The sequence below is a fragment of the Armigeres subalbatus genome, chromosome 2 (assembly GCF_024139115.2).
Source record: "Armigeres subalbatus isolate Guangzhou_Male chromosome 2, GZ_Asu_2, whole genome shotgun sequence".
Lineage (NCBI taxonomy): Eukaryota > Metazoa > Arthropoda > Insecta > Diptera > Culicidae > Armigeres > Armigeres subalbatus.
In genome coordinates this window covers 323225115-323239425 of record NC_085140.1, presented here as the reverse complement: position 1 = coordinate 323239425, position 14311 = coordinate 323225115, and the positions used below count along the sequence as shown (strand labels likewise).

The window sequence follows — 14311 nt, the reverse complement described above, 5'->3', positions numbered from 1 at the left end:
CCCGGATCAGAGAAACGACTGGTATGACGGCGAATGTGAGCAGTTAGTGGAAGAGAAGAATGCAGCATGGGCGAGATTGCTGCAACACCGCACGAGGGCGAACGAGGCACGATATAAACAGGCGCGGAACAGACAAAACTCGATTTTCCGGAGGAAAAAGCGCCAGCAGGAAGATCGAGACCGTGAAGAAACGGAGCAACTGTACCGCGCTAATAACACACGAAAGTTCTATGAGAAGTTAAACCGTTCACGTAAGGGCCACGTGCCACAGCCTGATATGTGTAAGGACATAAACGGGAACCTTCTTACGAACGAGCGTGAGGTGATCCAAAGGTGGCGGCAGCACTACGAAGAACACCTGAATGGCGATGTGGCAGACGAAGATGGCGGTATGGTGATGGACCTGGGAGAACGCGCGCAGGACATAATTTTCCCGGCTCCGGATCTCCAGGAAATCCGGGAGGAGATTGGCCGGTTGAAGAACAACAAAGCCCTTGTGGTTGACCAACTACCAGGAGAGCTGTTTAAACACGGTGGTGAGGCACTGGCTAGAGCGCTGCACTGGGTCATTACCAAGATTTGGGAGGAGGAAGTTTTGCCGCAGGAGTGGATGGAAGGTGTCGTGTGTCCCATCTACAAAAAGGGCGATAAGCTGGATTCCCGACTAGAAGAGCATAACAAAAATTTAACACAATTTTAACATATTGTGATATTTATAACTTATTTTGATACAATTTCGTTCTCAGTAGCCAGTATCTTTCAAATGTTGTAACAGGATTATATCATAATATGATTTGAAAAATGCTTAACACCGAATTGCCCAATAGTAGGCAATTAAAATAGATGTAGCAAAGTCTCCCAGCCATAGGTATCACAACGGTGATATAATTTGAGAAGGTTTGCCTTATTTGTTATGTTGTTAATTTCATGTTCTCGAAAAATATTCTTGTTCAGACAAAAAAAAAAAATATGATTGTTGATCACAATCTGAAGACCTATCACGACCTGTAAAAATTCCAACTGCACAGCACCAACATATTTTGTATCTGATTCTGTTATAAATTTCTAACAGAATATGTTATTTTTATGATAAAATTGTAACAAAATTTGATAGTTTTTTGTTTCCAGTAGTGCAGATTTTGATAGAAATTTAGTTATTTTAACAACATCCTGCACCATGTTTCTAACAAATTTTGTTATACAAATTTAGTATAACATAATAACATAGAATGATATAATTTTGATATGACCTTCTAGTCGGGTTGTAGCAACTACCGCGCAATCACATTGCTGAACGCCGCCTACAAGGTACTCTCCCAAATTTTATGCCGTCGACTAGCACCAACTGCAAGGGAGTTCGTGGGGCAGTACCAGGCGGGTTTTATGGGCGAACGCTCCACCACGGACCAGGTGTTCGCCATTCGCCAAGTACTGCAGAAATGCCGTGAATACAGCGTGCCCACACATCATCTATTCATCGACTTTGAAGCCGCATATGATACAATCGATCAGGACCAGCTATGGCAGCTAATGCACGAACACGGATTTCTGGATAAACTGATACGGTTGATCTAGGCGACGATCGGGTGATGTGCGTAGTTCGAGTTTCTGGGGCATTCTCGAGTCCCTTCGAAACCTGCAGAGGGTTACGGCAAGGTGATGGTCTTTCGTGTTTGCTATTCAATATCGCTTTGGAAGGGGTAATACGAAGAGCAGGGATTAACACGAGTGGTACAATTTTCAATAAGTCCGTCCAGCTATTTGGTTTCGCCGACGACATAGATATTATGGCACGTAACTTTGAGAAGATGGAGGAAGCCTACATCAGACTGAAGAGGGAAGCTAAGCGGATCGGACTAGTCATCAACACGTCGAAGACGAAGTACATGATAGGAAGAGGTTCAAGAGAAGACAATGTGAGCCACCCACCGCGAGTTTGCATCGGTGGTGACGAAATCGAGGTGGTAGAAGAATTTGTGTACTTGGGCTCACTGGTGACTGCCGAAAATGACACCAGCAGAGAAATTCGGAGACGCATAGTGGCTGGAAATCGTACGTACTTTGGACTCCGCAAGACGCTCCGATCGAATAGAGTTCGCCGCCGTACCAAACTGACAATCTACAAAACGCTCATTAGACCGGTAGTCCACTACGGACACGAGACCTGGACGATGCTCGTGGAGGACCAACGCGCACTTGGAGTTTTCGAAAGGAAAGTGCTGCGTACCATCTATGGTGGGGTGCAGATGGCGGACGGTACGTGGAGGAGGCGAATGAACCACGAATTGCATCAGCTGTTGGGAGAACCATCCATCGTTCACACCGCGAAAATCGGACGACTGCGATGGGCCGGGCACGTAGCCAGAATGTCGGACAGTAACCCGGTGAAAATGGTTCTCGACAACGATCCGACGGGCACAAGAAGGCGAGGTGCGCAGCGGGCAAGGTGGATCGATCACGTGGAAGTTGACTTGCGGACCCTCCGTAGACTGCGTGGTTGGCGACGTGTAGCCATGGACCGAGCCAAATGGAGGAGACTCTTATATACCACACAGGCCACTTCGGCCTTAGTCTGAATAAATAATAAATAATAATAATAAGGAAGTAAAACATTTCGCTTGATATATTTCCAGTCCACCCACATGCCTTTTACTCATTTTCTTAAAAATAGTTGTTCTTATGTATGCCGACAATTGGTACACCGACCCTAGTCCAATCCATCCCAACCCACCGAGCGCATGTTTATCAAGCAGGTTTGCGGCTCACAATAGCGTCCGTTTTTTCATGTTAGGGGCGGCTGATCATCGTCCGAGTGCCAGCGAAAGACTCTAACCAAACCTGTGCACTATTCCACCGGAAATTTAGAGGAATGGTCCTCCGCAAATTTAAGGGGTTGGTGTCAAGCAGGGCTGGTAGCGACCGAAGCCACTCAAAATAGTGACTTTAGTGACCAAAGCTGACGAAAAAAGGGACCAAATAGTGACTTTCAGTTGCAGAAAAAGTGACCAAATACTGAATTCCAATTTCAATTGCAAGTTCAATGAGACGAAATCAAGCGTTTTTGGGTCGAAGGAGAATATTTTTTTGTAATTTGTGGCGGAAAACATCTTTCACTCGCCACTCTTTTCTGTTAGAACAAGCTCAGAAGAAAAATGAAAATCGTACTCGGTAACTTTTATCTACTCAGTGACTAAGTAAAGTTATTGCATTTTACTCAATATCAGTAAAAAACAGGACAACTTAAAACTATGAGTAGTCTGCAAGCAAATCCAATTTTTACGCCACTGGAAGTGATCGAAATATAGTTATCACTCTTAACACCTGTTTTTCTTTCCTGAAAATTATTTCTCGGCGAATATCTGCGTGAATGAGCATTCTCTTCTCGTAAGAAGAAGTAAAAATTACGATCATTGGATTAGCTGCCTACTTAAGGAAGATGCAGAGAACTCTAACGATTTGTCATAGGTGTCACGGATGTTTTTGGAATTTTTAATGCGACAGGAACGACAATAGGATCGTTTTGGTAGAAAACGATACAAAAATTATGAACATTCATGTACAACAAGCTTGGGATTGAACGTTCGACCTCCTGCTTGGAATGAGGACCATGCTCTCTAAATTTTTAAATATTTTTACTCCAAAATACGCAGATTTTCCAACTTGAGGTGCGTATTCAGGAACAATGTTTGCTATGGAATTCGACAGCGCATGCAATCTTCAAAATTGGAGAGACTTGATCGCCTTTCTATGATATCTACTCAATAGATATTTGTTTAGAGCAAACCCTTCATTACATCTGTAAAAAAGCCGCTTGAGAACAAATTATATTTTCTTGAATTTTTCAGAAAAAATAATGCTTATATGGATGCCTAATGAGAGATAAAGTCTCCTCAAATTGAGGCAACAACTCAAAATTCAAATATCCTGAAGTTGTGGTGGAATGATGGCATTTTTTTCAGTGAAGATCATTTAGCATATTTATTAGACCTCTTCATGTTTTCAAAAAGTATCAAAACTTCAACCGGTCAACTCAGAATCACAATTCTTATGCTAAAATAAGTCTCCTGTCAAATTTTTAGCTAATTCGGATAAAATTTCGAGGTGGCTCAAGTCGATTTAGTGTTTTTGGGCTTTTTTCAATTTTGGAAAAAATCTAACAAGAGATATAAACGTCGAAAACTATCGCAACAACCTCTATACGGAAGCTTTTGGTGTGCTCTACAAGTCTTGTGAACATTGCGATTCGTTCCGTTCACGTTTTGTCCATGTTAAAGTGATTTTTAAGCTTTTAAGTGCATAAAAATACTGTTGCCCCCAAAAGTCGTTGTTCTACAAAATTCTTGAGTTTATGACAAATGATTGTTAATTTATTATATTATTATTCCTCTTTTTTCCCTGGGAATTTGAGTTATGCAATTGCCCATGTGCGATTTATCGTTAAATTCTTAAAAATCAGAAGCTGAACATTTGTCATAAATTTGCACGCTGAGATTTCTTCAAACAAGTTGTTCAAACAAAGAAGCTTCGATTTCACTTGTTACTACGATGCACTCAATGTGAAAAGCATGCAGACATATATAGTGAAATTAAACAAAATTTGGAAGTCGTTTGTTGTAAGCATTAAATATCATATGATTTGATTTGTGTTTTGTTCGAACAACTTGCTTGAAGAAATCCTAACGTGCAAATTTATGACAAATGTTCAGCTTCTGATTTTTAAGAATTTAACGGTAAATCGCACATGGGCAATTGCGTAACTCAAATTCCCAGGGAAAAAAGAGGAATAATAATATAATAAATTAACAATCATTTGTCATAAACTCAAGAATTTTGTAGAACAACGACTTTTGGGGGAAACAGTATTTTTATGCACTTAAAAGCTTAAAAATTACTTTAACATGGACAAAACGTGAACGGAACGAATCGCAATGTTCACAAGACTTGTAGAGCACACCAAAAGTTTCCGTATAGAGGTTGTTGCGATAGTTTTCAACGTTTATATCTCTTGTTAGATTTTGTCCAAAATTGAAAAAAGCCCAAAAACACTAAATCGACTTGAGCCACCTCGAAATTTTATCCGAATCAGCTGAAAATTTGACAGGAGACTTATTTTAGCATAAGAATTGTGATGCTGGGCTGACCGGTTGAATTTTTGATACTTTTTGAAAACATGAAGAGGTCTAATATTTATGTATTTGTGCTGTGAAAAAATTATAGCATTGGTAACATATGCATTTTGGTTGATTTTGTAAATCGTTTGTTAATCCTCCCCACAAACTCAATCATTTCCAGCTTACCACAGATAAGCAAGATAGTAAAACCTGTTTTACTGTTGTGGAGTGTTACAAATATCCGATCATGGGCAGTTTAGTTCTTGGTAAAACAGGGGAGAATCAAGTCTTCTCACCTTCCCCTACTGCATAAAGTTTGAGTTGAAAAAAAAACTAAATCGACAGGTCTCCTGCTTGCATGACTGTACCGTGACCTGCCCTAATTCCGCGCATCGCCTAATACCGTGGTTTTCATAAAAAATCAGAACATGGCTATCATCGACATCACATTATTTGGTGAAATGTTCAAACATAATATATTTGAACATTATTTTCACCAAATAATACGATGTCCATGATAGCCAGGTTCTGATTTTTGTTGAAAACCACGGTATTAAGCGATGCGCGGAATTAGGGCAGGTCACGGTATACCAATTTATAAACTGTGACCTAAAACACCTTCAATTAGCTACTGGTGAAATGTCAATAGCAGGGCTGGTAGCGATGAATGTCGTTCAAAATAGTGACTTTAGTGACCAACGATGACGAAAAAGTGACCAAATAGTGACTTTCCGTTGCTGAAATAGTGACTTTTGTATGAAGTTATGAACAAGTTGCATTAGGATTGTGTCGGTATAATTCGAAGATAGCAAACTAGTGTTAAAATCCTTATCTAGAATGTTATCAGAAATCAAGAAAAGGCAAAAACAAAAGGCCCATTTTTATCGTAAGGAGGGAAAGGATGAGCATGAGGTCAGTGATTGCGACACTCTCATAAGTACCCCGGAGTTGGATATTAAGGATGGTATTTGTTGGATCAGCCAGAAGCTAGTGACCATGGTACCTCATATTAAGTAACACAACGAGAAGGGATTCACCCGTCGTTAAGAAAACGGGTAGTGAGTAACAAGTTGTGTCACAAAATTATGTTGATAATTACAACATTTGTTGTTTAAATGAGCTTGAAGTATTCAGTATAACAGCCGAAGAATGATCATAAATCATAGATGGTGAACTATTTGAACTCACAAAGTTCATAAATCTTTGGTAGGACCATTTGTTTGAAAAATATTAAGTAACAAAAAAAAAGAAATTTTAAAAATTTTACTTGTTATTAAACTATGGTTCAATAACAAATTGAAATGAAGTTTTTGAGATTTTGAGCTCTACGTGGCATTCTGAGGAAATTTTGGCTGATTTTGATTCCTGGTGCCGGTCTAGGCAATTTTCGGTTTGGAAATTGTCTCGATTTCCTTGGGCATAAAAGTATCATCGTGTTAGCCTCATGGTATACGAATGCAAAAATGATACCTTGGCTTAGAAACCTCGCGGTTAATAACTGTGAAAGTGCTGGATGAACACTAAGCAGCGAGCAATGTCCCAGTGGGGGATGTAAATGCCAATAAGAAGAAGAAGAAGCGCTAAATCAGTAATGATTCAAATTGTTCAGCGCATTAATTTTGAAGATAAATCTGAAACGCGTTTTTTTCAGCAGCCGTCCTAGATTTATTTTTATAACAGTAGAATTTCAAAATCAATATCGCTCAATTCTTTTTTTTTGCATATTTGAACAATTTACGACGCTATTCTTAGCAGCAACATATTTTTATGTCTTTATTTACGAAACTTTCAGCCCTAGGCTGGTTCGTCTCGATAAGAAAAATAATTATTTTATTTATAAACATTAATTGAACACTACTGGGGAAACCAGCCCTTTATATGATTATAATAAGTGTGATTACTTTATGATTTTCTAATATTTCTTATGAACACAGGGGAGTAAAGGGTGAAATGACCCAGTCAACACAAAATCGTATATGATGCAACATAAGATGCCAAAGTGGAGGCGATATACGTACATATTGTATGGGGAAGCACCTATATGGCCTCCACTGTAGCATCTTATGTGACATCATATGCAATCATGTGTTGACTGGGGAACCACTTGCCGAAGTATGATCAACACGAAACCATCACTATTCCGATTCCACGAATTTCATCATTAGGAAACGCTATTTGGCAGAGCTTGTATGTAGCAGCCGTGAATTAAGTGTCATTTGGGGTCCCTTTTATCCCACTTATGCAACAAGCGATTGAGCTGAAGTTTTGAGAGATTGATTTTCTCACCCAAAGACACAATCTTGGGGGGTGCCCCGTGGAATTCGGCAACATTTTTTTCTCCCCATACTAAGCTGGGTCAGTCTACTGCAAAGCTGTGTAGAATAAGCTGAAATGCATCATCAGAGCCAGTGCTCCCCACATTTGGAGCTTTCTAAAAGAAATTTATCATGGGGTATAACATCCCGAATCAGTTCTCTATCATGACAGCTTGCGAAAAAAGTTTCTCGCGGTATGCTACATATCGTATATGTATGCAGAGATGATAAGTAAGAGACTTGCTCTTTCTTTCTAGGATTCAATCTCTTATTTTAACGCTTACGTGCCTGACCCCTAATTTCATTGAAAACTAAATTTTCAAAATGTTGGTTCTCAGCAGCGGAATTTGGTTCTGGTAATCGATAACAAGGGCCCTCCTTAGCCGTGCGGTAAGATGCGCGGCTACAAAGCAAGACCATGCCGAGGGTGGCTGGGTTCAATTCCCGGTACCGGTCTAGGCAATTTTCGGATTGGAAATTGTCTCGACTTCCCTGGGCATAAAAAGTATCATCGTGATCGCCTCATGATATACGAATGCAAAAATGGTAACCTGGCTTAGAAACTTCGCAGTTTATAACTGTGTTAATGAACACTAAGCTGCGAGGCAGCTCTGTCCCAGTGTGGGTATGAAATGCCAATAAGAAGAAGAATCGATCACGAAATTCCTAAAAATGTTGGACATTCGTCAGCGTTTTTAAAATGAACATGGTTCCGGAGATATTGATGGGAGTACTAGATTAATCTTCCGTCCCGAAAAATGGCCTCCTCCTGATCGAGCTGGAAACACGACCAAACACCCTCGGAATACATTCCTATTAACTTATTTTGCAAATTATGAAGTTTGACATGTTGGTCGAGAGGTGCCTATTTTTTCGGGACGTACCCCAGTACAGTGATCGTTCGCTAATTGGGGCACGACCTCACCCCAACTAGCGAATGCCGTTCGCTAATTGGGGCGGTTTGACAAGCGTCAATGTTGTTTACTTTTTGCATTGAACAAAAGAATATTTTACGCGCCAGAAAATATCAATCCCGCCAAACACGGAAACAAAACGTCAACGCGTTTTTGACATCACATTCTGACGTTTAGCTGCTTTTTAATTGGGTTTCGCCCCAATTAGCGAACCCCCAACTAAAAAGCACCCCAACTAGAAAAACCCCAATTAGCGAACGTTCACTGTACTCCCATCAATATCTCAGGAACCATATTCTTTTTCAAAACGACTACCAAATTTCAAAAAACTATAGGAATTTTGTGATCGATTGCAAGAAACAGGGCAAAATTCCGATGCAAGACTGCTGAGAACCATCGTTTTAAAAATTTAGTTTTCCTTGAAATTGGGGGTCAGGTACTTAAGTGTTTAAACTCATAACTTCGAGAAGTTATTTAGGCAGATGTTGACACAAGAATTCAAGCTGTGCACGCACAATCTCGCCCCTCGGGAATCTTGTCAACGGATTTTGTTCCTCACACAATGGTACGAAATTGACGGAATTTCGACAAAGAAAATAAAAATCCGGCCCCATTTAAAATACACGGGTACCACAATCCGGCCCGAGGAGGATAAAAAGCCGTTCTGATTGCAGCACCCTTAGTACTGCTCTGTATTTTACAACACAGCCCATCTATATTTCAAACAGGTGAAACACGACAAACGTCAACAGCACAGACATTACCTTCTAGTATTGGTAACCTGGTTCACACCATGTAAACTTCCACGTTCTCACACATCGTGAACATATTTGGCTTGTGCTTGATATCATTCCAGTTTGTTGTCTGCTTGCGTAGACTGTCGCTGTCCCTGTGTATTTCCATTTTATTGTATCATTTAAATGCTATATCTCCGTTCCTCTCAAAACTAGAGGTTCCAAAGTACACATAACAGCATTCTATCGAGTCATCACGCCGAGTGAGGTCTGATTATAAAATTCATCACTGTACGGTTCGCTGGCTGTTATCGTTTGACAAGGTTCACATCACACGGGTGAAATCCGGGTTTCGTATCAGGCAAGTCTCGAGACTGCATTCATAACTTTGAAGTGCTGTGTCGGTGTCAGTGGTCGATTAATCTACTTCAGAGAGCAATCAATTCAGTGAATTGACGCTGCGATGGGAAAGAAGAAAAACAACGATGGATACAACCAGGGCATCTACGGAGCGTTGCGTACGTTGATGCACTTCATTTTGGTGGTGCAGTTTTCCTATGGGATCTACTACGATTTCACCTATGTGCATTTTCCTCCGGAACTGCAACGACCCGGTGGCGAATATGGAGGAAAATTGAAGTACCTCACCGTCTGGGATGCGGTAAGTGGCCGTTGATGCCGGAAAACAAGTTGGGTTGTGTTAGAAATCGGTACTACATTTGCATCATGCTTTTCTATGCGGCTAAACGTCCAAGCGCGAGCGCAAAGGGTCGCGTGTATGTCGGAAAAACGGCATTGCATAACAATAGGCGCTATGTGGAAAAGCAAACAAACCCTTTCGCTGTCGCTGTCATAAACTCCATGTATGACGAATCGAGACTTCCTAAAAATTTCCAAGCATCATCCTTCTCATCTTCAACGAACTACGAAAAGCAATTCAAATTATATAGATTGGAGTAATTCGCCAAATGTTGAACTACTAATTTCGTTGCCTATAGTTGAACGTTCGAACATTTCTTATGGGAGTTCATTGGATCATACCTTTTTCTGGGATTTATAGTTTTTAATTTTTTGTGGAAAAAAATATTTATTTTGTGGAAAATTTGTAATGCTAATATTGATTTATTTATGGAAATTTTGTATTTTTTCCGTGGAACATTTTGATTTCTTTATGGAAAATTCTTCTTTTATAATTGCAATTTTTGCTTTTAAAAGTGCTAATTTATTTTTGTTTTGTGGAAAATTCTTGATTGTTTATGGAAATTTTGCTTTATTTGTGGAAATTTTATATTTATTTATTGCTCATACCCTGATTTCTTTATTGGCAATTTTCATTTTTTTATGGAAAATTTCTATTTATTAGGGGGGAGTTTTTATTTTAGTTTTTATCGCTTCACTTTCGTTACTGGTATTGCAACCCCTGTGTAGTCCAGTAGTAAGTTCAGTTAATATGAACTGTGAGAAGTATTTTTTTTTCGAGAATCCAGATCTTCTCAAAAAATTACCTTAAAAAATCCTTTGCCACAACCTAGTCAATCTTTTACTAAAATTCGACAACATTTATTTCTATCAAATGTATCGATTACCGATGACTCGACAAAGTTAAGCGTAATCTTAATCAAATGTATACACAGCTAAAATTCAAAAATTTTCAGCTGTCAAGAATCTAACTGGAAAAGGATTCAAATACTCTACTGCAAGGTGAAAATAACTATGCATGGGATGCGATGCCAATAGTGAAGAGAAAAGCAAGTCTGTTTTAATTTGACTATACATATATGAAGAAAAATGCATGATGCAAGAACCGGATTTTGTTCTCTCCTTTTCTCGCCAAATTTTAGCTCTTTTTATGGCTATGCCAGAAGTGGAGAGGTTTGGTAAAGGTGTTCTTTCTGGGAAATAGCCGAACAGTATACAACTTGATCAATTTTGGTGTTTAGAGTATGTTCTAAGTTTAAAAGCAATTAGCTTAAAACACCTGTAAAAATGCGTAATATGCGTATAGATGCAACATAAAACTATAATGTATACTGTTATTCTCATCTTCTAGATCCTACAAGCCATCTACTTCACCGTCTGCCTGATCAATGACTTCATCGGTACCAATGAGGTGGCTCCACGCAAAACACCACTAATCCGGAAGCTCAAGGACTATATGCTGGCTGCATTTGCCTTCCCCGTGGCACTCAATGTGGGAGTCACGTTTTGGTCGCTGATGGCCATCGATCGTGAACTGGTCTTCCCCAAGGCATTGGATGCCGTTTTTCCGGGGTATGTTCAACAACATCGCTAAAAAACAAAATAAAAAAAAAACTAACTCTTTTCTCCCATTGCAGCTGGTTAAACCACGTGATGCACACCAACATCGTGATCTTCATGATCCTAGAAATTTGCACCAGTTTCCGCCAATATCCCTCGCGCAAAGCCGGTCTGGCCGGGTTGAGCATCTTTATGGCAGCCTATCTGACGTGGCTGCACATTATCCGCCACTACGGCGGAATCTGGGTCTACCCGGTGCTCGACGTGCTGAACCTGCCGCAGCGCATCGTGTTCTTCGCCGTCAGTTTGGTCTTCTCCGTCGGGCTATATCTGTTCGGGGAATTCTTCAACAATCTGATCTGGACCAAGGAGCTGAAACAGCTTAAGGCAGGCACTGGTGCCAGTAAGAAGACCAAATAGAGCGGATCTGTTGCCATACTCTGTGCAAGCGTTTGTAGTTGTTGTTAATGCATGGACGCGACTGAAGCAACGCCTTCACTATTTTACGGTTGTTCTCTTTTTCATTGATTACATTAAACAATACATAACACTTAAACGGTAACCCGATTTTTGTTTACCTCGGTTTTAGTTCTACATGAGTTTGTATGTTTTTTTTCTTCTAAATATTTGTTTAACCCAACATCTGTGATGTGTACAACTAATAGTTGCAATAAATTCATGGTTATCCATTAAGCATTGGTTTTTAATATTTATGCTTTAATATAATTTTAATTTCCTATTTAGAAAATTATGAATTGACACAACTACCGGATGGAGACGAATAACCAGTGTTGCTTGATTCCCATAGCAGTAGCGACAGAAAGAAAATTCCGTTAATTTTAGCCAGGTGTTTGTTCTACATTCGGACAGCTGATAATGATTGATAATGTAGAAACCGAAAACCATGTATGAAGAAGACTGACAGTTTGATCAATATCTTTATTAGGAAACCCTAACTCTAATTTTTCAACTTTGAAACTGGTTCACATCTTCCTATTATTTCAAGCTTCCGGAACCATTCGAAACAAACTAGTAGTAGTAATCCATGATGAGCCCTAGTTCTCATCCAACTCACAACATTCATTCTTAATGGCTGAACGAAATTGAGCAATGACATTTGTAGATACTCAGTATTTACACAGTACGTTCTTCAAATACAGAGTCTTATGTTTTGACACTCGTCTCCCCAGCTGTGTTTAATTATCGGATCAATCGAATGGGCATACATGCAACAAAACATGATAGCGAGATTGAGCGAAGGACACCCGACGGCCTTTAGTGTGATTAGGGTTTCAAGAAGCCATTTGGCTAATTTGACAACTACGACTGGATTTAATTGACTATTGAAAACAAGAAATGATTGTAATTTTAATCTTGTTTCCTTAACAACATTATGCAGATGGAGGAGAACAATCATTCAAGCTAGTCAGCTTTCAATTCAACATGCAATTACTGAGGTAAATGGCGTGTAATTATCTAACAATAGATATTCATATTAAATCCAACCAGAATTTGATTGAACAGAGCTAAATGGTGAGTGGTTTGTTGAAAGGATTGATCAAATTAGGATACCGTCGTCGGGGGTGACAGTGGGTCAGCGCTCTCACCGACAGTCTGGAGGTCGGATAACAAAATCGTTCAAAAATGTTTTTTTATAATTCAGTTTTCTTGTCCTCAGATACATTAAATTTATTCTAGCATTCTATGATGTTAAAACAGTCACTCATTCTCATCCCATTATTACCCCCGCCGACGGTACCTTAATCATGTGATAAGTGATAATTGAAGTTGTCAGTCTTGTTTCATATGTGGAAAATATTTAATTTATGTATTTCACAGAAAAAGTTCGAAAGTCATGTACCCAACAGGTGATAAACCATAGAGTAGAACCATTCTCCAGAAAGAAACTATTTACCAAATTATTAAGTGTTGTGAACGCCAGCCCACATTCACCCTTATACACCTAGTTGGAATTGCAAATTTCGAAAAATGAATTTTCTGATATCATCATCATCTTACTTAGCCAGTAAAAAGCTAGTTAAATTTGCCGTTACCACTACTTCACACTGCATTTGACCGTCTTTGAATTCAAAATATGGAATGAGTGAAATTTAGATGTGCTATCATATATTCGCCACATACCATACGAACCCAAACAACACGAACACAAGATTAGATTAGTTATTAGTCGATCGATAGTAGTGAGTATTTTGAATTAAGTTTCAATTCGAAAAGACCAAAATTCAAACGAACACACCATTTAAATGTTGCGTAAATTGCTACAAAATCTAAAAAACGTATTGCAAATAAACCGAACTTTTTCGGTGCTCAGTTTTAGAGATAATTATTGAATATGAGGTCAAAAAAAACAGCAAGCAGTCAAATTAGTGTTTATAATTGCAAACAAATCGAAGGAAAAAAAATCACTAGTGTGTGCATTGTATTTACATTTTGATATAAATTTGCATTTCGAGAATCTTTCGGATAAGGAACGAAACATTCTAAGCTATTCTAATAAGTATTCACCACTGATAGGAATAAGAGAGTCAATCAAATCGTGAGATTTAGAGAAAATATATATCCATAAATTTATTCAAGTGAAATCTATCATTGTAACGCAGTTAAATTCAAATAAATGAACCGTCAATAAATGAGTAACTATTATCATCGAACTATCCGATATGCATGTTGACTCCCAAGGATGTTATCGATCATTTAGTAATCTGCCTTCGATCATTTAGTAGTTTGTCAATAACTCATTCCAGAGGCTAAATTTCAAAATGTGTTGTATGGTGGACTTCTAGTTCAAAGGTTTATCTACAACTCTGCTTAACAGTTCGTTGTTTGAATTACACTAATAACGGAGCTATAGCGCTAGTAGCAGTAACTTAGACTAAATGATTGCATATTTTGTTATCATTTAGTATAGGTATAGCAACTAGCACCGTAACTCCTTTAATAGTGAAATTCGAACATCG

At 39.0% G+C, this 14311-nt stretch overlaps 1 protein-coding gene across 3 annotated transcripts in view; it reads left to right on the top strand.

Moving 5' to 3' along the window:
* Window positions 1–13987, top strand: part of LOC134212688 (androgen-induced gene 1 protein-like) — a 39479-nt gene extending 25492 nt beyond the window's left edge. For 2 of the 3 annotated variants that reach the window (XM_062690756.1, XM_062690755.1), the window contains exons 2-3: window positions 11125–11345; window positions 11411–13987. In XM_062690756.1, coding sequence (XP_062546740.1) covers window positions 11125–11345; window positions 11411–11753 — 564 coding nt within the window. In that variant the 3' untranslated portion in view covers window positions 11754–13987. Of the gene's footprint in view, window positions 1–9178; window positions 9736–11124; window positions 11346–11410 lie in introns of those variants that run through there. The other variant, XM_062690754.1, reaches the window with a different exon arrangement.
* Window positions 13988–14311: the final 324 nt, after the last annotated feature.